Source organism: Capsella rubella, unplaced genomic scaffold (genome assembly GCF_000375325.1).
Source record: "Capsella rubella cultivar Monte Gargano unplaced genomic scaffold, Caprub1_0 scaffold_6, whole genome shotgun sequence".
Lineage (NCBI taxonomy): Eukaryota > Viridiplantae > Streptophyta > Magnoliopsida > Brassicales > Brassicaceae > Capsella > Capsella rubella.
The window spans coordinates 1,108,884-1,133,701 of NW_006238918.1; the positions used below are offsets into that span (position 1 = coordinate 1,108,884).

The 24,818-nt window shown below is 35.6% G+C and overlaps 4 protein-coding genes across 4 annotated transcripts; 2 read left to right on the top strand and 2 right to left on the bottom strand.

Moving 5' to 3' along the window:
• The first annotated feature begins 1,783 nt into the window (after nt 1-1,783).
• On the top strand, nt 1,784-3,660 carry LOC17882485 (metal-independent phosphoserine phosphatase). The gene is made up of 7 exons (XM_006289159.2): nt 1,784-1,876; nt 2,274-2,391; nt 2,474-2,524; nt 2,614-2,724; nt 2,817-2,948; nt 3,040-3,115; nt 3,211-3,660. The coding sequence occupies exons 1-7, from the start codon at nt 1,863-1,865 to the stop codon at nt 3,423-3,425; spliced, it is 717 nt and encodes a 238-aa protein (XP_006289221.1). The 5' UTR covers nt 1,784-1,862; the 3' UTR covers nt 3,426-3,660.
• Nucleotides 3,661-3,722: 62 nt separating this feature from the next.
• Nucleotides 3,723-10,032, bottom strand: LOC17884001 (DNA gyrase subunit B, mitochondrial). Its single transcript, XM_006287068.2, has 21 exons — nt 9,807-10,032; nt 9,291-9,408; nt 9,051-9,131; nt 8,851-8,964; nt 8,555-8,611; nt 8,363-8,464; nt 8,088-8,235; nt 7,919-7,995; nt 7,656-7,766; nt 7,224-7,294; nt 6,851-6,992; nt 6,382-6,480; nt 6,115-6,243; nt 5,747-5,861; nt 5,491-5,558; nt 5,114-5,227; nt 4,899-5,015; nt 4,756-4,809; nt 4,561-4,666; nt 4,120-4,250; nt 3,723-4,017 (listed from the first exon to the last, which is right to left on the bottom strand). Exons 1-21 carry the CDS (start codon nt 9,953-9,955, stop codon nt 3,949-3,951), a joined length of 2,172 nt encoding a protein of 723 aa, XP_006287130.2. The 5' UTR covers nt 9,956-10,032; the 3' UTR covers nt 3,723-3,948.
• Nucleotides 10,033-11,674: 1,642 nt separating this feature from the next.
• On the top strand, nt 11,675-20,162 carry LOC17882431 (ferredoxin-dependent glutamate synthase 1, chloroplastic/mitochondrial). Its single transcript, XM_023781733.1, has 33 exons — nt 11,675-12,043; nt 12,135-12,447; nt 12,527-12,969; nt 13,069-13,200; nt 13,303-13,401; nt 13,484-13,554; nt 13,801-13,897; nt 14,116-14,208; nt 14,340-14,485; nt 14,571-14,730; nt 14,849-14,959; nt 15,052-15,267; nt 15,373-15,530; nt 15,640-15,769; nt 15,868-15,926; nt 16,020-16,125; nt 16,211-16,307; nt 16,393-16,508; nt 16,606-16,803; nt 16,884-16,994; nt 17,083-17,322; nt 17,402-17,500; nt 17,589-17,684; nt 17,783-17,980; nt 18,070-18,144; nt 18,225-18,353; nt 18,451-18,549; nt 18,630-18,772; nt 18,869-18,962; nt 19,052-19,290; nt 19,382-19,460; nt 19,535-19,618; nt 19,774-20,162. Exons 1-33 carry the CDS (start codon nt 11,780-11,782, stop codon nt 19,933-19,935), a joined length of 4,857 nt encoding a protein of 1,618 aa, XP_023637501.1. The 5' UTR covers nt 11,675-11,779; the 3' UTR covers nt 19,936-20,162.
• A 122-nt stretch (nt 20,163-20,284) lies between these two features.
• Nucleotides 20,285-21,599, bottom strand: LOC17883239 (transcription factor bHLH101). Its single transcript, XM_006288413.2, has 3 exons — nt 20,997-21,599; nt 20,481-20,837; nt 20,285-20,378 (listed from the first exon to the last, which is right to left on the bottom strand). Exons 1-3 carry the CDS (start codon nt 21,360-21,362, stop codon nt 20,307-20,309), a joined length of 795 nt encoding a protein of 264 aa, XP_006288475.1. The 5' UTR covers nt 21,363-21,599; the 3' UTR covers nt 20,285-20,306.
• Nucleotides 21,600-24,818: the final 3,219 nt, after the last annotated feature.

A 24,818-nucleotide genomic window follows, 5' to 3' on the forward strand; every position in this document is an offset into this window, starting at 1 on the left:
CATGATCGAAGGAATTAAGCTCCAACGACGTAAGATCTCAAATACTCTCGATCCACACACCCTTCTCTTCGACCGATTTGGTTGGTATTAGGTGTTAAGATAAAATATCATCATTATATTTTTTGAATAATAAAAATAGCATTATAAATACTAAACTAATATGAAAAAGGTTTGAAAACATGGGGTTATAGTCCAAATTGAATATGATTGCGATCTCTTTCAGTTGCATAATAATTTCGAATCTGAATTGTCTTCTTGTATTAATTAATTTAAAGTATTGATTGGAGAGCATTATTACTATATATATTAAGGGTAGTTAAATAAAAAGAAACGAGGAAAATGAAAGGAATCCTGAAAAATTGATTGGTCTAATTAGTTGAGTATTCGGTATCAAATAAAACAATATATATAAGTAAAAGTAATAAACAACAATGGTGGCAAATTGTCTTATCCCACGTGGCTGCACTGCTCACATATAATGAAAATGCCACACATACAATATTGGAAACTCTCTCTGGCAACTTTGTTCTTATAATATATTTTGATTCCACAAAATTTGATTGATTACGTTTGATTTGATAGATCCGAATCATCATTAATACCCGATCGTTCTTCTCTGCCGACCGATTCACAAGTTATACCTAAATGGTAATACTAATTTAACACCGATCGTTTTTCTCATGTGAACTGTTTTTAAGTTCCCTTTTCTATTGATTTTTTTTTTAATTTTTAAATTTTATGTGTAGCATTGCCATCAACTCTCTCATGTGCACTGTTTTTTTTGTATCCACTCACATAAATTATGTTAAATTATTGATTTTTCGAGTAAATCATTCACTTTTATATACTATTATTATTGAATCAAGAACTGGTTTAGAGAGAGAAAATTGTAGAAGAAGAGAGAGAGAGAGAGAGAGAGTAGAATGGGGGAAATGAATCTCATATTGAATCAAGGTTAGGTACATTATTGTTTTGTTTATACAGGTAATTCAAAGTATCACAAGTATAAATAAGCATTAATCTACATTATATATATATGTTTAGAAAGAGATGAATATCATGTCGTCCTTTACAACCTGAAGTTTGGAATGAACTAATTGATTTAACATGTTCTTTAAAAACAATATACTGATCGTAAGTCGTAACATCCATAACATTATTATTATTAGAACAAAATATTTCTACATGTATATAATTTGCTTATTTTAATATTACGTAGGTGTCAAGCTGGAGAGATTCTTTCTTTTAACAAAAAAAGAGAGAGAGAGAGAGAGAGAGAGAGAGAGAGAGAGATTTTTGATTTTTTTTTTACCGTTAGTTTCTTTTACTAATGTAATCATGATTAAAAATCATCATCAGGTTCTGTGATTAAATTGGACAAGCAATAATGATATACGACGAACATGGGATAGTTACGTTTTTAGGAGACTCCATACGTGTTTTCATTATTATAATAATTATTTTGTTTGGCCAAGATCCACAGTAAGATGAAGAATCTGATCTGAGGAATATATATGTCCAAGAGACTTGGAAGTATCGACATAACACGTGGTTTTATAATGCCCTTTTCCGAACAAATCATATATGTAATTTAGTAATTAAGATTACATTATATATATACGATCAACATTATCAATCAATGAGCTGCCACAATCTTTTATTATTTTCCACCAAATATATTATAAAAGGGATTAGCTAAAAATAAGTTTTTTTTTTTTCCGTCGAGGAAAAAAGGTTATAAAAGCAGAACCCCAGAATCCATATTTCCCACAAGTATAGCAACTAACACTTCTTTCTCTCATCACATATTATTATTCTCTCATCCCTTTTATCTTCTTTCACATTCATTTCTCCATCTACAAATGGGTCATGAATGGTATTTTCTTCTATTAACCACACGTTCACCAATTTTAATTTCTCCTATTCATTACATATATTTCTAACCTTTACGCCTCATACAAAGCATCATGCATGCTATTTTTATATTTTGCACGTCTTAAAATATATCACTATAGTTCAAATTATATTCTTGTTACTAATTTTTGTCTTAGCATCATTAATTCCAACCAAAAACAATAATTGTTTTAGATTCTAGTTTCTCCATAACCAATACATTTTTTTTTTAACGTTTTGGATCATGAATACTCGATGAGAGATTCAGAATACATATATACAAATACATCTATTGTTCTACTTACCTATATATGTTTAATGATAGATAGATCATATATACTGTGATTAATAACGAATTTTATATATATATATAAATGTAGGATCAATGCAGAGCAGGAGTTCAAATGGAGTGAGGATGTCAAAGTTGAAAGTGAAGTGACTGAGATTGTTCTTGTTCGCCATGGAGAAACCACTTGGAATGCTGCCGGAAGAATCCAGGTTTCTATCTTTCTATATCCAAAACACAAACATAGTATAAATATACACAACATATTTACTTGAAATTGTTTGCCAAATGCAGGGACAAATTGAATCAGAGCTTAACGAGGTTGGACAAAAGCAGGCTGTTGCAGTTAAGATCTAATTCATTTTCATGCCTTTTCTTTTTACCTATATATATTCTATTAAATACGTGTAACTAACTCATGCAAATAATATTAGATCGCTGAGAGATTGGGAAAAGAGGCGAGACCCGTAGCTGTGTATTCATCAGACCTCAAAAGAGCCAAAGACACTGCTCTAATGATCGCCAAAACTTGTTTTTGTTCAGAGGTGTGTAAAAGTACAAACAACATCTCTCTCTCTCTCTCTTATCTATATAATACCAAGCAAGCAGAAAAATCATGATATGTAATGGTAAACAGGTGACTGAAGTGCCTGATTTGAAGGAGAGGCACGTGGGTAGTCTCCTAGGGCTGTATTGGACAGAAGGAGCTGAGAAAGAACCTGAAGCCTACTCTGCTTTTTTCTCCTCTCAGAATGACCTCGAGATTCCTGTAAGATTTGATTAATAATCCATATATTACGACTATCTATTATTCATTTATGTTACTATATAAATTAATCTGTGATTCATATAATCCAAAGGGAGGAGGAGAGAGCTTCGACCAGCTTTGTGAGAGATCCATGAATGCTCTTGAGCAAATTGCAAAGAAGCACAAAGGTATACATCTACACATTCAATTCGATATTGGCTGATAACACATACGTTATGAAATTGTAAAAAAAATAATAACGTTGCATGGTGTGGGATTGAAGGAGAGAGAGTGATAGTGGTGACTCATGGAGGAGTGTTGAGGGCAATCTACTTGAGCATTACGCAAGCTTCCTCTGCCGGAAAACTCCTAAATGCGTCAGTGAATGTTGTTCACCTCCGTGACCAGAAGTGGTCCATCGATTCGTGGAGTGATGTTTCACATCTCTCATCCGTTGGATTTCTTCAACGTGGATTTGATGGAGACGCCAAGGTCTAGAGAACCTTCCTCATCATCTATACACTCATATCTTACCTCTATCGATCGCGAGATCTATCATACATATTCTATCTCTATATCTGTTGTTTCTGTGTGATTGTTATTTTTTTTAAGTCGAAGTTCTTGTGGATCAGTTCCTGTCACGTATTTTGTAGTAATCGATCATTTACAAGATCTCGATTTAAGGGTCTTCAGTAATAATAAGCTTTTCTCTTCTGGGATACAAATTAAAAATTTGGTTAAATTTTAAGACAAAATAGGAAAAAAAAAAAAAAAAAACGTTACAACAGAGAACGCTTACCAGATAATGCATTTTGAAATACCATTTAAACTTTTGAACCGAGAAGATAGCCACAATTGTAACAGTGATTACTTTTGCTAGGCCAGTGGAGGAACCAAAACATGCATGATATTGGCCTCTTAGTCTCTCACTGACCAATATAATCTAATGACTCTCCGACCAAATACAATCTAGTGTTCCTTATGAAGAAATATTTAGCGACCAATCTCAAGTGGTTTCCAGTTATATGTCAAGACGCTGCAGATTGATCCTTGTTGCTGCATTTTTTATGAGTTCTTTCCGGACATCGACCTTAAATTTAAAACCGGTAGAAGATCAATCAAATTGCATTTAATCTTGAGAATGTCTACCCTTTAAGAAAAAATCAATGAAGTTGGCAATCTGCAGACTTACCCGAGCACCCATAAGTGATGAAAATGTCATGTTTGCTTCTGCTATATCCTCAACAACTAGTTGCTTCAATATCCTTGTTTCTGGATTCATTGTTGTTTCCCAAAGCTGCTCAGGCATCATCTCTCCCAAACCTGCAATATCAGAAAACGAAACAGTGCACGTTTGCTAAGTTTACCATGTTCCTCTTGATATACTTTCTGGTATTGGACACTAGAATATATAAGGGGTGAACAGAATCAGGAAGTAAACTCTAGTTTCGGTTCTGTAAAGACGCAGTCTACCTAGTTCTTAACCATGAGAAAGTAAGCCAGATTCACTTTTTCGAATTTTGTGTATGATTGGATCCCAAACAAGTACTACAAGTGCCTCTGATATACTCATATTATGTGAGAAGCCAGACAATGTAGATCGCAAAGCTCATATTTTTGTTAAAATATTTACCTTTGAACCTTTGAATGTTATAGGACGCGTTTGCAGGAAAGTTGGCAGTTATCTTTTTAAGGTCTGCGTCATCATAGCAATATTGAGCATGTTTCCCCCTTTCAACCTGATCATTTTCATAGTAAAACAGTTTTTGTTAGACATTCCTAAATCTGAAGCACCCAAGGTCTGAAGATCATAAAATCTAAAATCTACCTTGAATAGAGGTGGAACGCCGACATAAATGCAACCCGCGTCGAACAAGGCTCTCTGCAAAAAAGATATACTAAGTCAAATGTACAATGAAATAAACGCTGCAATCTATTTAGGGGACATTTAAAAAAATCCTAAACTAATACCTGATATCTGAAGAAAAAGGTCAACAGAAGTGTCCGTATATGAGCACCATCAACATCGGCATCTGTTAAGATGATTATCTTATGGTACCGTAAATTTTCTTTCTTAAATTCTTCTCCCTGAAACCAGTTATTTATTGTATTGAGTTTTCCATACCTCAAAAATGTAGAGAAAAGGAGAAACAAGAGATGGGAAAAGGCCAAAAGGGAGGTATCACCTTCACACCAAGGCCAAGGCCAAGAATTAGATTTTGAATTTCTTCATTCTTATACATGGCTGCTTCATCCTTTCTTTCAATGTTCAAAATTTTACCTCTCAAAGGAAGAATTGCCTACAAAATCCAAAACCTGTTACATTATCTTTCAAAGGAAGAATTGCCTTTCAAGCTGTACAAATTCTCCAATTTCACAGAAGATACAATGTCTTTGAATGGTTTAGAGAAAACTCCTAGCATTGATTAGTCTAGTCCTACTATTTTTTTTTGGAAATTGGAAATCAAATGTAGGATCTCTTAAGGATGGATCAACAATCAAAACCCATAACCATCTTTCTTATCGGATAGTGACACGATGCAATAGAGGTAGATATGATTACCTGAAAACGTCTGTCACGGCCCTGTTTCGCACTGCCACCAGCAGAATCTCCTTCGACTATAAAAATCTCTGAAGAGATTGCAAAAGGGATGTCACTACTTGACCGAATTAGCATGGGTCTTTCATAATTATTGTAGCAACTAATTAAAGCATACAAATATTTTTCTCACTTGAAATATAAGATGATCAGATACTTTCTGTCATGTTTAGCTTTAATCAATAAGATAAACGACATTTTTATGCTGGCCAATACATACCAGATTCTTCAGGATCTGTAGATGAGCAATCAGCCAGTTTCCCAGGAAGTGATGATGACTTCAAAACGCTCTTCGACCTGACCAGCTCCCTTGCCCTTTTGGCAGCCAAAGCAGCCTGTAGAGAGAAAAGATGGTGAGGCAGATTTTCATAATAATTTGGTTAAAAGATAGCAACTAATACATTTATATTAAACATAGCAGGGGATAAATAACATGAAGGACGTAGAAAGCAATATGCTAAATCAAATAAATCTAGCTAATTACAGACTGCTGTCAACGTCCTTGTGGATTAAAACATACATTTGGTGCATGCTTGTAGATGACGAAGCAGAAGTATTGTTATGTACTTATGTGCATCAAAAGCATACCTTGTAAGCATTAAGGGATTTGGAAACAATGCTGTCAAGTACATCTGGATGCAATTCCAAAAACTCCGTGAGATACTCCTGAACTGATTGGTCAACAATTTTCCTCACCTCTGGATTCCCTAATCTTGTCTGTAAGGGGAATGGACAAAGGAGGATTAGGAGACAACTTATATTACTTGGGTAAATTTTAAAAAATGAGACAGAAAAAGAATCTTCATGCTGACCAGAGATCATCAAGAAAGAGGCAATTATTATGGGTTCACGTACCTTTGTTTGACCTTCAAACTCAGGATTAGGAACCTTGACTGAGACGATACAGGTCAATCCCTCTCTAACATGTTCCCCACTTAAACTAATATCCTTCTCCTGAAACCACAGCCAACAAAAATAATTTTTTTTAAACATACTAAAAAAAAAAGTTAAGGAAGTACATTGTTCATTGTATATGTCAAAGCAGGTAGGAACTAAGAATGTATAACAGCGGAGCCTGTAGTGTACACTGTATATGTACAGGTGTTAAAATTCAGCCCAGTTCGCAAATAGACAATATAGTTTTCTACCTACATCTAAGAGGGCTCTTTCAACCAAGCTATGATCGGTAAACCAGTACTTGGAAAAGCCCATGAGATTTTCATAAAAAATGAGAGGATAAAAGATGATGGATTAAAGGGTCGAAACTTTTTTAAAATGAAGATAAATTTAGGCACATAAGCTAAGCTGGTTAAAAATCTCGTACCTTTACAGCCTTTGACTTTTTTGCAAGGATATTAAGAGTCCTGGTTAATGAAGCTTTCACACCTTCGATGTGTGTTCCACCATCAATAGTGCGAATGCTATTGGCATATCCTAGCATTGTGTCTGAATATGCATCTGAACACCTGGTACAAAAATGTCCCAAGCCTATAAGCATATATCAATCTAAAATAGTCATATAAAATATGTGTTTTCATGGGTAGAACAAACCACAGCATGTTGTGAATAACATGAACAAAGTATTACCACTTATGATCCAATTTACAGGTAAGAGTAAAACCACAATACATGCAGACAGATTACCCTGTACAGAGTACGAGTTGGATAATCATGTAATTAGTAAAAAAACAACATACCATTGAAGGGCAACGTCCACAGTGGCACCATTTATCTCTTTCCTGAAACCCAGCACGTCATGAATGGGATTCTAAACAAAAGAAGTGTCAGCTAATCTTTTTATGTAAAGGTAGGAATAAGATAGTAGTATAGCAATTTATGATATATGGAAAAATAATGCTACGAGTTCACTTCTGTATAAATTAAGTTCATAATAGTCCATTTTTGGTAAGATCCCTTGATAGTAATCAACAAATATAAGAGTGGTACTCAACAATCTTGCTCGCTTAAGTTAGCAGAGAAGACATTCATTGAAACCACAGCAGATGCATCGCATATTGTTTCACATAACCTTGACAAAATTCTAGTCATCTTAGCTTACTTAAACAAAGAATTTGATATGCTTCAGAAGTTCATTACACCAAACGTGATTTTGATGTGTAGAATCTCACCTTATCAGTATTTAGCCAGCTAACATATTCATTTAATCCTCCAGCAAAATAATATTCAGTATATTGGTTCTTTTCAAGATCATCATCCTCTTTTTTAAGTGAGATGGTAACCTGCAAACATAAAAATAGATCAATTTGTTATGAAAAAAGAATCATACAACAGCAGCTAGCGGAATGCTCCATGAAGTAAACCACAGTGAATTCTCATGTCAATGAAAAGTTGTCATGATTGACCAAGCTCCATTAAAGTAAAGTATTATCACCTTTGGATTCAAAAATGCAAGCTCCCTAATTCTTCCAGCAATGGTGTTATGGTCAAACTCAATTGCCGTTGTAAATACTGTAAAATAGTTTATTCCATAAGAAGAAAATTTAATCATCAAACCAGTTATGGCGAATGTAAGGTAGTAACAAGTGGAAAATAGGTAAAACCTTCTTTGTCGGGCCAAAACCTGATGCTCGTCCCTTTAGTCGTTGACTCTAGCGGGAGGACACGGCATGTAAGTGTAGTTATGGGCTTTCCACGAGAATATTTTTGCTTATGCTCCATCCCATCTCTCCAAACTGTAACCTCCAAGGCCTGCAAACCAAGAGGTCAAGGAAGTTAGTTTTCCTCGTAACAATCCCAAACTGGTTTCACAAATTACGGCGGTAAATAGAATAATAAGTTATTCCCAAAAGAAATGTGAGTACAGATTAGTACACACCTCAGACAAAGCATTAACAACTGATAAACCAACACCATGTAGTCCACCAGATACACTGTAGCCACTACTCGTGCCACCAAACTTGCCACCTGCATGTAGAACCTGCACGAATAACAAGCACGGCAGATAAAATCGCATGATCAATATGATAATGGCAAGTAATAGCAGTTGTTCTACTTAAAGTAACAATACCGTAAGCACAGTCTCCAGAGAAGATTTTTTTGTCGCAGGATGCAAATCTGTGGGTATCTGCAAGAAAGCTGTATATATCAATGACAATAAAAGGGGGAAAAAAAAAAAAAAAAAAAAAAGAGAATAGCTCTTCATGTGTGGGTAGAGATGTAAGAAAGGAAAAGCAAGGCATACAAAACAAGCACAAAATCTGCATGATATAGAATGCAGCACTTACACCAACAGACAGCAAAAACTACAATCCTTATTTTCAAGTTTAAATTTGGTAGCATGAGAAGGTGGGACAAATCACATACCCCACGTCCATTGTCCATAACACTGACTGAGCCATCTGCATGCAGGATGACATCAACCTTTGAGGCGTAACCAGCTTGAGCCTCATCAATTGCATTGTCAAGTATCTCATAAACCTAAGAAAAAGAGATAACATTAGAAAAAGATAAAAAGATGTCAAGAGCCAGTTTGAAAAAGACGTTTTAAAGGATAACACATTTACCAAATGGTGCAAACCACGAGGTCCGGTGCTCCCTATATACATTCCTGGTCGTTTTCTGACAGGGTCTAAGCCTTCCAGTACCTAATGGATCATAGAGAATTTGTATATATACAGATTGAAGCCAAAAGCATGACTTCAAACTAAGTAGAAAAGAGGCCAACATTTATAGCAACAAAAATGTATGTTCAAAACAATTAAGCTGCACAAGAAAATAAAGAGAGAGATAATTAAAAGGATGACCTGAATCTGTTCGGAACTGTAACCCTTAGATGTAGCCTCAGTAGACAAGGACCTCGATGTAACAGCATTTGGTTGTGTCAGTCTTTGACTCAAAGCATTGGTTAACTGAAACTTAATCCTGAAAGTGAAAGAAAATTCAAATAAACAACAAACAGAGGAATTTTAAGCCTACTTGCCTCTTAGCATTCTGGAAAAGAATCAGGCATAAAACAGAATGCATGTCACTGATAAAGATAATCTCAGGGAATTGCTTTAAAGTAACCTAAACGCATATATGTGTCCAAAGTCTCAGACTTTATGAAAAAGGCCGGAACCCAGATAATATCAAGTATTAGATTTCCAATTTCTAGGCCATTTTCTCGGAAACTTTACATGAAATTAGAGAGCTTGGCAAATTCAGTAACTCAAAACAAAAGTAATGAACTAGGAATACGAAGCTGATTACTTATAGTCTCGGCGATTTACGAGTAGCCCTGACATAAAAACGAAAAAGGAGAAAGAGCGGGAGCGAAAAACCTGGGGATTGGGGAGGAAAGTGAAGGCGAGGAGAGAGAAGAGCAGTGGCGATGAAGAGAAGGAGAGATGGAGGTAGAGAAGAGACGAGGACGAGAAGCCATGAGCCGCAAATAGAGACGAAGATAAGAAGCTCTCTGAAGAAGCGCCATGGAGGTTTGTTTCGTTTTTCTTCTGCTTCGAAATTTTTTTTCTTTTTTCTTTTTTGTCTCCTTTGCGTTTTTCCTTTTTTTTCCCCCACAAAGATAAAACCCTAAACCCCCAAAGTGTAATTTCTATTTTTTTTGTGTCTTGAAATTTTTAATGGTAAATTGAATTGAAATGATTTTGCTGTAAAATAATAATTACGAAAAAAAAAAAGAATTTTGCCGCCGTTTCAAATACACTCCGAGAGGCCGAAAAGCCCAAGAGGCTGGGTTAAAATATGGGCTTACCAGCCCAAATATTATTAGATACGTTTACTTAAGTAAGTTTTGAGGGGGAAGGAAACTGAAGTACCAATTGTATGACAATAGGGTTAAACATATATTTTCTTTTCACGTAGTGGTGAATATAAATACAGTGAACTTATGAGTTCTGACATCTTGTGATGTAACTAAAGTGACATTAAATGGCAATTGTACTCGGAAGATATATTGGTGGATCCAAACAATAATAACAAAAAGATTCAGAACCTCAGTTAGTTGTAATTATATTCCAGCAAGTGTCGTCTCTCACACACACTTCTCTGTGTCGTGCTGGTTCTGGTACGTGTGTATGTGTTTGCTCCTTTTTGGGTATTGGCCTCGTGATACGCCAACTGAAGATAAGCTGTAGCTCTTATCTTATCATCATCTTTAAGGGTGGCTTTTAGAGCAATTTAAGGACATTTCATCATATCCCCAAAGCCAAAAGCCTTTCCTTTACTCCATTTCAGCCACACATACACACCTCAACGGCTCAACCCCATACCCTACGTGTCCTTTCGTAATTTCACATCTTTTTATATACGTATTCTATATTTATATATATTCTTAAACATCTATATATGAAAAAAAGTTGACCAGCATAAACAGTGAGATACTATTCCTAAATGAAAGATTTATAAAGTCAAAATTTTACACTTTGATAAATGTGTTGTCATAATTAAAAGTAAGTACGTATCCCCTATATACGAGTTTGTGGTCTTCTTTTCTTTAAATTCGGATTTTTGTTTATGTTTTGTAATTTGTTCAATAAAACAAGAACCGGATACAATTTAATTTATTTTTTTTTTATTTTTTTTGGTCACCACAATTTTAATTTGTTTTGTTAATGTTTTCAATATTGACAAGATTATTTCCTTTGATTTTCTCAACTTTGATTTGGTATAATTCTTTATATTTTTTTATCTGGTATAGTGGTGTTTATGAATTTAAGGAGTAGTCACCATCTTCCCTCTATCAAGTATCAATATAGCTCATTTATAATTTATATCTTAACATGTTTACCAAAAAAAAAGAAAAGAATTATAGCTAATTTATCTACCATATACTTTGACGTCTCAATCCGGTTTAATGACCAAAATTGTCGTATCAAACCGGGTTTGTAAATGGCGGTCCCAGATTGCCGACCGTTACCACTCAAAAACATTTGTTTCCATCTTCAAAAAGAAAATTCGGTTTTGAGCACTTATTACACAACAGTATCATATAATAAATTCCCCAAAATACCCTTTTAATTAGTACGGTACACTTTATTCAAAAAAAAAAAAGAAGGGAATTTTGTGTAAACGAATAAATACGAAAACAGAGAGAGAAAAAAAAAGGAAAGAAAAGAGAGAAGAAGAAGCTCTCATCACTCATCTGTTATCTTCCTCCTCCTCCTCTTCCTTCTTCTTCCTCTTCTTTTCTTTTCCTTTTTTTTTGTTTCCTTTTTTTCTCTTCCCACATTTATCTTTTTATTTATTTTTATTCATCTTATTTTACACACACACGCCTCTCATCTTCTCCCTTTCAATGGCGATGAAATCTCTTTCCCCTGTCCCTAAGCTTCTCTCCACTACACCCAGCTCTGTTCTTTCTTCCGACAAGACCTTCTTCTTCGTCGATTTCGTTGGTTTGTACTGTAAGTCCAAGCGTACCAGACGCAGACTTCGTGGTGACTCACGCTCTTCTTCTTCTCTCTCTCCCCTTTCCTCTGTTCGTGCTGTTCTCGATCTTGAACGTGTTCATGGCGTCTCTGACAAAGATCTCTCTTCTCCTCCACATTTAAAACCTCAGGTCCGTTTCCTTCACACACACAAAAAACCCAAACTTGTTGACCCTTTTTTTGGGGGGTGTTTTGTGATTGGTTGATTGATCTTTCAAGCAGGTTGCTAATTTGGAAGATATATTGTCTGAGAGAGGAGCTTGTGGAGTTGGTTTTATAGCAAACTTAGATAACATACCTTCTCATGGAGTTGTTAAGGATGCTCTTGTCGCCCTTGGCTGTATGGAACATCGTGGAGGTTGTGGAGCTGACAATGATTCTGGTGATGGCTCTGGTCTTATGTCTTCCATTCCTTGGGATTACTTTAACGTCTGGGCCAAGGAACAAGGTCTTTCTCCCTTTGACAAGTTGCATACTGGTGTTGGAATGATCTTTCTTCCACAAGAGGATACCTTTATGCAAGAAGCCAAACAAGGTGACCTCCTCCTCTCCTCTCTCATCAAATCAGTTTCAGATTCAATATGTTGCTTAAGTGTTTGTGTTGTTTTTTGTAGTTATTGAAAACATTTTTGAGAAAGAAGGATTACAAGTTCTTGGGTGGAGGGAAGTCCCTGTGAATGTTCCCGTAGTTGGTAAAAACGCTAAGGAGACGATGCCTAACATACAGCAAGTCTTTGTGAAAATCGCAAAGGAAGATAGTACTGATGACATCGAAAGGGAGCTTTACATCTGCCGAAAACTAATCGAAAGGGCGGTAGCTACTGAGAGTTGGGGAACTGAGCTTTACTTTTGTTCACTGTCCAATCAAACCATAGTCTACAAGGGGATGCTTCGATCCGAGGCTCTTGGATTGTTTTATCTAGACCTTCAGAATGAGCTTTATACGTCTCCTTTTGCTATTTATCATCGAAGGTACAGTACAAACACTAGTCCTAGGTGGCCTCTTGCTCAACCAATGAGGTTTCTTGGACATAACGGGGAGATCAATACCATCCAGGTTTCTACTATTTCTAGACATGGTTATGTATGACTCATCACTGTACTTTAACAATAAAGAAACTAAGTTGAAGAAGAGTATTTTGTTTGAGATGTGCAGGGGAACTTAAACTGGATGCAGTCTCGAGAAGCTTCTTTGAAGTCTTCTGTTTGGAATGGCCGTGAGAATGAAATTCGTCCATTTGGTAATCCCAGGGGTTCAGACTCTGCCAATCTTGATAGTGCTGCAGAAGTAAGTGGTTCATAGATCAGATGTTACCTAGTCACAGAACTAGGTAAGACATGTTTTTTTTTTTTATGGAATTAACTCGCCACTCATTTGGAAATCCTGCAGATATTAATTAGAAGTGGTCGAACTCCAGAGGAAGCTCTAATGATTCTTGTCCCTGAGGCATACAAAAACCATCCAACTTTATCTGTCAAATATCCTGAGGTAATGTTGATCATCTGAGTCTTCTTTGTGATTTGTTCTCATTGGCTGCATTGCAAAACTCACAATTGTCTCTGCTCTGCAGGTTATTGATTTCTATGACTACTACAAAGGACAAATGGAGGCTTGGGATGGCCCTGCATTACTTTTGTTCAGGTAAATCTTTTGAGCACTGACTGTATTGTACAGTCTTACTAGAGCAGGTTTTAGCAAAAAAAGTCTTCTAATCAAGTTATTGTTTTGTGGAATTAGTCAAGGGAATTTCTTGTCAAAACTGCATTCTTGTTTGTTCGCCTGTTGTGTCGGAGCTCAGGCTTCTCTATTCCCTGTCGTTTTCTCCATTTCTTTTTTCGGCTTCTCCTCAGGTTTATCTGACACTTGCTACTTGAATTCGTCACCTAGTGATGGAAAAACAGTTGGGGCTTGTCTTGACCGTAATGGACTTCGTCCTGCTAGATATTGGCGAACTAGTGACAATTTCGTCTATGTAGCATCTGAGGTACTTCTCATTTCTATTAATCTATAGAGAAACATTTTTGATTGAAACATCATGCTGGTCCAATTCACTCTAGCACCAGATTTACTGGTTTGACTCACTAGGTAAGAGAAGCCTATTCATGTAACCTATCATGTAATGCACATGTCTATCATGAAAGAAGGATCATGCTCTTCCTGATTACACATTTACATACTTATCACATGTTTCTCTTTGTTTAGGTCGGAGTTGTACCAGTTGATGAGGCAAAAGTGACAATGAAAGGCCGTCTAGGACCTGGAATGATGATTGCTGCTGACCTAGTGAATGGCCAGGTTGGTAGATGAGCAGTCCAAATCTTGATTACTCCATTTCTGAACACATTCTCACAGTTTCTGTATTAATATATAGCACCACCCGAGATAAAAACTCTTTAGCTGACTCATATGGCTTGTCCAACTCACAGGTATATGAAAATACAGAGGTCAAGAAGAGAATATCTTCATTTAATCCTTATGGAAAGTGGATCAAAGAAAATTCCAGGTTCTTGAAGCCTGTGAATTTCAAATCCTCAATTGTCATGGAAAATGAAGAAATCCTAAGAAGCCAACAGTAAATATTCCTGAACTTTTATATTTTTGTTTGGTAACCTCTTTATCATCCAGAAGCTACTACTTAACAAATATTATCTTCTCAGGGCATTTGGTTATTCAAGTGAGGATGTGCAAATGGTTATTGAGTCTATGGCTTCCCAAGGAAAGGAACCAACCTTCTGCATGGGAGATGATATTCCGCTGGCAGGATTGTCGCAGAGGCCACACATGCTTTACGATTATTTTAAACAAAGATTTGCGCAGGTACATTCAAGTCACAGGAATCTATGTATTGCATTCATTTCTTGTTAGTATATTTTCATCTTGAAAGGTGCTCCTTTTATGGCTAGATCCTCACTTAAAGCATATGTCCTGATTTCAGGTTACAAACCCTGCCATTGATCCCCTTAGGGAAGGTTTGGTTATGTCTCTTGAAGTAAATATTGGAAAACGTGGAAACATATTGGAGCTTGGGCCTGAGAATGCCTCCCAGGTTCTTTTTTACTCTTAATTACATTTCCTCTGTTTTCACTCATTTTGTTTCACACTATCCGCTTATGTATGGTTTTGTTTTTCATGGACTAGGTTATTCTGTCTAACCCTGTGTTAAACGAAGGAGCGTTGGAGGAGTTAATGAAGGATAAATACTTGAAACCCAAGGTTCTGTCTACATTTTTCGATATAAGAAAAGGAGTTGAAGGTTCCTTGCAAAAGGCTATACATAAACTCTGTGAAGCAGCTGATGATGCTGTTCGAAGTGGCTCTCAGCTCCTCGTTCTTTCAGACCGATCCGATAGCCTGGTATATGTCATATACTTTCTTCACAAAAATGTTACTATGATGTTACACCTTTTGTTCCACATATCAGGGACTTACATAAAACTCTCATGTGATTTGGCTCATTAGGAACCAACCAGGCCTGCAATTCCGATAATGTTAGCTGTTGGTGCTGTCCATCAACATCTTATTCAAAACGGATTGAGGATGTCAGCTTCCATTGTTGCTGATACCGCCCAGTGCTTCAGCACACATCATTTTGCTTGTTTGGTTGGATATGGTGCAAGGTTAGTCTCTTTGGTTTGTTCTGAATTTCCTAGTTTTTTTATTACCAAGTGATAGTAGCAAACAACTCTTTGTTAAATTCATCAATAAGTATGCTTTGTGTTCCCACAGTGCTGTATGCCCATACTTGGCACTGGAGACATGTAGGCAATGGCGCTTAAGTAACAAAACTGTAGCCTTTATGCGGAACGGTAAAATTCCCACTGTGACCATTGAGCAAGCTCAGAAGAATTATACAAAGGTGAGAGAAAATTTCAGTATAAGTTTCTTAAGAGACTCATCTTTTTAGTTCTTAAAATATCATAAAGGATTCTGATTTATACATGGCTTATCTTGCAGGCGGTTAATGCAGGACTTCTTAAAATTCTTTCTAAGATGGGGATCTCTTTGCTTTCAAGGTTTCCTTTCTCTCTTTTCATACGTCTATCTATAACTAATGTTATGTCAAGTAGACTTCTACAACTACTGACTTAGCATTTTTATTGTTTCAGTTATTGTGGTGCTCAAATTTTTGAGATATATGGTTTGGGAAAGGAGGTTGTTGATCTTGCATTCACTGGAAGTGTGTCAAAAATCAGTGGACTCACCTTCGATGAGGTGAAAAGATACATCATATTGATGATGCTCTGATTACTTTTGATCAGTTTCACATGTCTTCTAACAAAATGCAGTCTTGTTTCAGTTGGCAAGGGAGACACTGTCTTTCTGGGTGAAGGCCTTTTCTGAGGATACTACTAAACGATTAGAAAACTTTGGGTTTATTCAATTTAGGCCTGGTGGTAAGAACTTTTTTTAAAAGAACATATTTTTTCAGTTCCTGATTCTAATCAGTATGTTCATTTAAACAAAGCCTTGATATTTTAGGTGAGTATCATTCAAACAACCCAGAGATGTCAAAGTTGCTCCACAAGGCTGTCCGTGAAAAGAGTGAAACTGCATACGCAGTCTATCAACAACATCTCTCTAACCGACCTGTTAATGTGAGTTTATATCTAGTTTCTCTTTCTCAAACCTTCTTTTGTGTTAATTAAGTTCACTTATGTCTGAACATGCTCTTGTGGCTGGCTCTCTCTTTAGGTCCTCCGTGATCTGCTTGAGTTCAAGAGTGACCGTGCACCAATCCCAGTAGGGAAAGTGGAACCAGCCGTAGCTATTGTTAAGAGATTTTGTACTGGTGGCATGTCACTTGGTGCTATTTCAAGAGAAACTCATGAAGCGATTGCTATTGCAATGAACAGGATTGGTGGTAAATCAAACTCTGGAGAAGGTGGAGAGGTAGAATTTCTCCATTTTCTCTTTCAGATGAGTAAGAAAACCAAAATCTAAGGCACTGTTTGTTGTGTTCCCCTCTGTAGGATCCTATCCGTTGGAAGCCGCTTACCGATGTGGTTGATGGATACTCACCAACATTACCACATCTCAAAGGTCTTCAAAACGGAGATATTGCAACAAGTGCTATTAAGCAGGTATTATTTTCATCTTTTTATATCACAGAACTTTTTTCTGAGTGATAATAGCTAGCTAGAAGTAACCTTACATTTTGTATTATCTCAGGTTGCTTCAGGACGTTTTGGAGTCACACCAACATTCTTGGTGAATGCAGATCAGTTGGAAATCAAAGTTGCACAAGGTGCCAAGCCTGGTGAAGGTGGTCAGCTTCCTGGAAAGAAAGTCAGTGCGTATATCGCAAGGCTAAGAAGCTCTAAACCTGGTGTTCCACTTATATCACCGCCTCCTCACCACGACATCTACTCTATAGAGGATCTTGCTCAGTTGATCTATGATCTACACCAGGTGATCACTCTTTTCAGAACTCAATAAACAAGAAAAACTCTATAAAATCTAATTTCCAACTGAAAAAAAAAAAAAACAGATCAATCCAAATGCTAAAGTATCAGTCAAGCTGGTCGCAGAAGCTGGAATTGGAACTGTTGCTTCTGGAGTTGCTAAGGGTAACGCTGATATTATCCAGGTATCAACTTGAGAAGAATACATTGGTTCTTGTTTCTCCATGTTGTTGCACCGAGAAGTTTCATGGTTCTTTTTGGTATGATATTCAGATATCAGGACATGATGGTGGAACTGGTGCCAGTCCAATAAGCTCCATAAAGCATGCTGGTGGACCTTGGGAACTTGGACTCACAGAAACTCACCAAGTAAACATTTTGACTACAATGTGCTACTAATTCTTTAGGACGTTCTGAGTATTTTTTAATATAAAAACTCATTATATTCTACTAATTCTCTTTTGCAGACACTTATTGAAAACGGACTCAGAGAAAGAGTCATATTAAGAGTTGATGGAGGCTTAAAGAGTGGTGTTGATGTTCTCATGGCTGCAGCTATGGGTGCTGATGAATACGGATTTGGTTCCTTGGCCATGATTGCTACTGGCTGTGTTATGGCTCGTATTTGCCACACTAATAATTGCCCAGTGGGTGTTGCAAGTCAGGTAAACTCAAATATATTTCTTAAATTTTTTGGCTTCTTATACAACTTCTCTTGAGTTTCAGTTGTATAACAATCTCTGAATGGTCACAGAGAGAAGAATTACGTGCAAGATTCCCTGGTGTCCCTGGCGACCTTGTCAATTACTTCTTATATGTAGCAGAAGAGGTTAGCCGACTTTGTACCTTCTCAATTATTAAGACTATTTATGTCCCAATCTCATCTCAAGTATAATCTTTTCTTGGTAGGTGAGAGGCATCTTAGCACAGTTGGGATACAACAAGTTAGATGATATCATTGGACGTACAGAGTTATTGAAACCACGAGACATTTCGCTAGTGAAGACTCAGCATCTTGATCTGGGCTATCTTCTTTCGGTATGTGCTTGTATCAAGACTCTACTTCATCTACATGAAATGAAGATTCATAATTAGAGAAGATGTTCTGATTCCTCTTTACTTCACTCTTTTTTAGTCTGTTGGAACACCTTCAATGAGCAGTACCGAAATCAGGAAGCAGGATGTTCATACAAATGGACCTGTTCTCGATGACGACATTCTTGCAGATCCATTGGTAACATAAGTCTTTCACTGCTGTTTCTCATCACCTGGTTCTGCTGTCTATGTGGTTGCTAACAGTTTTAATATCTCCAGGTGATTGATGCAATAGAGAATGAAAAGGTGGTTGATAAAACCGTCAAAATATGCAACATAGACCGTGCGGCTTGTGGTCGCGTTGCTGGTGTTATCGCAAAGAAGTATGGAGACACTGGTTTTGCTGGACAAGTGAATCTAACGTAAGATATAGACACTGAAGCTTTGTATAAATTGATATGTCTCATTTTCAGGTTATATAGCTAAAGCAAGCTTTACTCTTTTTTCTTGTTCTGCAGTTTCCTTGGGAGCGCTGGACAATCCTTTGGGTGCTTTTTGATACCCGGTATGAACATCCGGCTCATAGGAGAGTCAAATGACTACGTTGGAAAGGTAAATTAGCATCCCCACCCATAGAAAACAGAATCTGTATCAATTGTTACTGATATTGAAATCTTCTGCAATGGTTGGTCTTTTTGAAGGGAATGGCTGGTGGTGAAATAGTAGTAACTCCTGTGGATAAAATCGGGTTTGTGCCCGAGGAAGCAACGATAGTCGGGAATACTTGCTTGTATGGTGCCACGGGGGGTCAAATATTCGCTAGAGGCAAAGCTGGAGAGAGATTTGCAGTGAGAAACTCACTTGCTGAAGCAGTAGTTGAAGGTACTGGAGACCATTGCTGTGAGTACATGACTGGTGGCTGTGTAGTCGTGCTTGGAAAGTGAGTAAAACTGAAATAATTCAAAACCAGCTTGACTAAAAACAAAGCTATATTCTAATGATGATATTTGAAATGTTTTCTATTGAAACAGGGTTGGAAGAAACGTTGCTGCAGGTATGACAGGAGGCATAGCTTACCTTCTTGATGAAGACGACACTCTTCTTCCTAAGGTTTCCTTCTATCTTTAAGTTGAAATTTAGATTCTTTTCTTTCAGCATTCATCTGAACAAGCTCTATTTTACAGATTAACCGAGAGATTGTGAAGATCCAGAGAGTAACTGCGCCAGCAGGAGAATTGCAGCTGAAGAGCTTAATCGAAGCCCATGTTGTAAGTCATCTCAAAGATATATATATATGCAGTATTCTTAATTAGACATAGCATCAGCCAATTTCTTGGCTCATGAACCAGCTAAAGCAAGAGATAGTGGCTTGTCTTAGATGGCATCATATTTAAAACTCTCTTTTGTTTTGACTGATATATAGGAAAAAACCGGAAGCAGCAAAGGTGCAACGATTCTGAATGAGTGGGACAAGTATCTACCTCTCTTCTGGCAACTGGTTCCACCGAGTGAGGAAGACACTCCTGAAGCTTCTGCTGCTTATGTAAGAACAGCCACAGGTGAAGTCACATTTCAATCGGCATAGAGATCATTCAAGAGCATTGCATGTTGAAACACAAGGATTGATACATCAATGGTGGACTATGGAGGAGATCGAGAATCATATCATTTTCAGAGATCAATGTGTGTGTGACAATATTCTTATTGTCCTTTGATCTTCAGTACTACCATGGTTGCTATAACTGTACAGTAAATTCAGTAAAGTAACTGCTTTCAACTGCCATAAATAATCATCCATAAATTTGCATATTCTCTTTATTGAATAAAGTTTCCGAGTTGAATAATCATATTTAAGAATGAAAAAAAAAATGTTACAGAAGATTACAATTCTAAAATCTGAGAAAAAGTCTAACATTAACTGACAAAGAGCCACTCTTTGAAACTCTTCATCTCTCATTATGACTGGCGTAATCCCAAGAGCATACCATTGATGAGTTCCTCCAGTCTCACTTTGCAATCTCCTATCATCTGCACAAAGAAGAAGAAGAAGAAGAAAGCGATTTTAGATTCTCTGAACTATATGAAGTTTCAAGTTAGAAGCCACTTATGATGTCTTTTTTAGACAAGTACCTGAAGATGCAGAGTGGAGAAGATCCTTGCGGTGGAAGAAACTGAAGAAGATACGCTTATGACATGAAGCCCGTTTTCTTCTAACCTAAGCAACATGTCGGAGACCGATGTCCATTTCGATGTTGCAATCTGGACAGCAATCTCTGTGTCAGTGAGCCAATTTGCTACTATCGGTTGGGAGGAAGAAGAATCTATAGATTCCATTGTTGCTTTGTTTCTCAGCTGTTCTTGGTGAGTTTTTCTCGAGATTCTCTTCAAAAGCTCTACTTTTCTCCGAGACAAACGTTGAAGCTCTTGCTTCTGCTCTGGTATGTACTTCACCACTCTCGCTACCGTCATTGGAATGCTCAGCTTCCTCTGCATAGTCACAGATATATATATCCATTAATTTCTAGATTACAAAATCTTTATATATGTATAAAAAGAAAGAAAAAAAAAAAGATTACAAAACCTAATCTTGATCCGGTTTTTAATTAGTAGGGTTTTTTTAAAAAAAAACAGTTTAAAAGCAGAAACCTTTTGATCAGCGGGAGGCAAGAGGGCACGAAGTGAAGAGTACAAGGCGTTAAGCTTTCTACGGCGGTCTCGTTCGCTTGCGTTGTGATTCAGTTTCTTCTCCAAAAGTGTTCCTCTATCTTCTTCTTGATCATTGTTACTGTTACTGTTAGTACCATTGCTGTGACTAAGACTCATGTTGATGTTATGATAGTTCTTGGATTCATCTGATTGGGTGAAAGAAGGATAAAGGAGAGAAGGAAGATATTGGAGAGTAGGAGGGAAGGAATACTCTTGATGAGACTGCAACCATGGATTCTCCATTGTTGAAGCAGAGTACCATTCTTGTCGCTTACTTGTTGGAAATATTGGTGTTAAGGCACACATCTTATTTTTGTCTTCTTATGCGTGAGAAGGATAGTACCGAATAAAGAGGGAGAGAGAGAGAGAGCCTTTGATGGTGAAGATGAAGGAGGAGGAAGAAGATGATAAGAACGAATAAAGAGATGGAATCTATGCAATGTAGTTTTGTGTCCCCAAGTAGTAAGTATTTATAGCTCCATGATTAAGGGAAGTTTCTTTAAGCATTTCTTCACTCCACACGCAGTCTCGTGCTGGAACGAGTAGGGCACGAGCTTTTCGTACAACATTTTCTATTTCTTATTCCTCTCTATATCGTACCAAATAACTCGGATCGAGGTTTAATCCAAACTATATATATATCCTTCTTTTTCTTTAGAGGATCAATGTATTTATACATTAGTTAATTATATATTTCGAAACGTAATAATAATGTTCTTAAAATAAGTAGCTTAACCTTCTTTAGAAGTATAAACAAGTCAGTTTTTTCTTTCTCTCTTACTATTGTTTTTATTTTGAATGTGAACACAGTTTTGATGAGGGTATCTGCAGAATATAAACCTTTCACTATCACAAAGTTAATTAACATATATATATATATATATTCATATACAGTTATGCATACATCATATGAGATTTCTTCTAGATTTACATCAATGTATTTAACATATTCTCACCTGAAATTGTCTGCATGGTCTTTAGTAATTTCTCACGCATCCAATTAAAATAGATATATCATTCAAAAGAACCGTCAAAGTTATATGTTTTTCTCATATGAAATTTTAAGTATTATTATGTGTGATTCATTCTGTTGTGTTTTTTTTTTGTCTTCTTTCCGGTATAATTAATTTTCATGTTTCTTAATTTGATTTTGTCATCGATCTAACTATATATCTAAGCATATACCATTCACATCCGATCCATATGTAATTTTAAAATGTACTATATATTACTATATAGTTTCTAGTTAACGTTTCTCTATTTTCTTACAAAGTTATAATAAAGGAAGTGAATTAACAAATAAGAATAAGGTTGAAAGTAATGACAATGACAAATATATTCAGATGTACATATGATCTAATCGATGACGCTTTTTTTAGGTTTTTGTTTTGTCATCACTCATTTCATATATATTTATTTCACTTAAAGTAGAGAGGTATATATTTATTTCATATATATTTATTTACGTATATCAAAAGCAATTACTATATCATTTATACACATATATATATATATATATATATATTAATTATATCCATAAAACTGATCATAATTTAACTTATTGTAGCTATATTTTTTTTTATGATTACATACTATAATTAAGCTTATGATTTTTTTTCTTTATTTTGGGTTTATTTTCTTCTTTTTTTAATTACTAGAGTCTAGTAGTTATGATCAGAATATCACAATCGATTTTTAAAGGTCTTAAAAATAAAATAAAATAAAAATTGTAAATGAATTAAAAAAAAAAACGTGAGGTTAACAAATATAAAGTTAGGTTACAGGTCTGTTTAGTGTTGAGTACAAATAAATTATAAAATATAATTAAATTATACTATATGACTACAGTAAAACCTCTATAAATTAATACTCGATAAATTAATAATCTCTATAAATTAATAAATTTCTTTGGTCCCAAGTTGGAACCAGTGTAATTTTAGACATATTTCGATAAATTAATAAGATAATATTTTTTTTGAAAATCCTTTGTAAATATATGGTCCCAATAATATTATAAATTAATAATTAGGTAAAATTTTCAAAATATATGTATATATAGACACATTAGTTTTTGTTAGAGTTTATTTCTAATATTTTACTATGTCAAAAATTGTTAGCATTCTCTTTCAAGACATAATAATTATTATTTTTTTGTAATTGATTATATAAATACTAATTATCATGATTAAATTTCATTTTTAAATATTTTTCTGAAAAAAACTTTCAAATTAGGAAAATCTCTCTATATCGATAAATTAATACCTCTATAAATTAATAGATTTTCATGGTCCCAACATTATTAATTTATAGAGGTTTTACTGTATATGAGTGTTTATTTGAGGTGGTTAATTTGTTTCAAATCTATGATATATACCCATCTTCTATAAACGGTAAATCCCCTTCACATAAATGTCATATTCAAAACCCATATCTTTGTTAAGTACAAATATTTTATAAAATATCAGCGACAGAAAATATTTAACTATTCACTTATTCCATGTAACTTTGATTAGAGAAAAAAAAAACTTTTATGCTTTTTTTTTTTCAGCAAAATCAAATTTTCATTAATTTCAAAGAGTTATTACAAAGACATTATACAAAATTAATGTAACACAATTATTACATACATATATATGTATCATACACTAAGAAAAATACAGCAGAAGGGAGATTGACGATGCTTTCTGAAGAGTAGTCTTACTCGCTAACCGATCGCAAAATCGGTTATTGTCCAACTTCATATTTGATTTTTCTTTGTTACGATTTGCATGCAGCAACTTGTCGCTGAACTTTCTTTTTGCTAACCGTAGCGATAAACCCGATGTGTCCAAACATAACTCTGGAATGTAGACATAGTGGTACCAAAACTTCCGCACCAAAGTCTTTTTAAAATATTTTGACTTTGTAATTTTCTTAAACATAATCACAAATAATTTTTTGCCAGATTTCAACAAATCTCTTAGAACTTTCCAGGGAGGACCATAGACCTTTAAGCAGTAACATGTACATTGAAAAAACAAGTTGTGATGTGTTTGGTCCCACGCAACACACTCACCATCATCATCACCAACAAACCACGGCAGAAAGTATTTGGGATTCTCATTTCTTAGTGCTTCCCACCATTGTTTCTTATAAACCATTCACGATGAGACATGCCGAAGACCACAAAATAATTGGCCAAGTGAAAAACTTTTATGCTAAATAGAGATTAATACACATGACATGTGACATACAACTATACAAGTGAAAGAAAGAAAAAAGAAAGAGAGGGTAAAAACGCACACGCCCTGGGGTCAGCGGCACGTGTCGGCCGTAGCGTCGAACCTAAAAAGCACATTTCAATTTACACATCATCAAACTCGGTCCACTGCAACTAAACTCACACACAAATCCGAACGTCAAGTTACAAATTACATACATTCCTAAATTTTTACATAATAAATACACATTACTCAAAATTAGTAAAATATATTTTGGTGGACTACTATTCATTCTTCTCTTCTTTTTCTTTTACTTCATCTACCAAATTAAACAAGCAGTTTGAGTTTTTTTTTGGTAGACTTGTAGTACCGATAAAAATCCATATGCTTAGATATGGTAACCCTAAAAACCCGATTAAAAATGTGAAAACCCTAAAATGTGAGTACACTTGCCTTTACATTAGTAAAAATAATCTATTTTGGGAGGTACTATTAAATGCAATTTTATACCAAACAAAGATAATCATTGTTTTAAGCATGTAGTAGGCTTTACCTAAGGAAG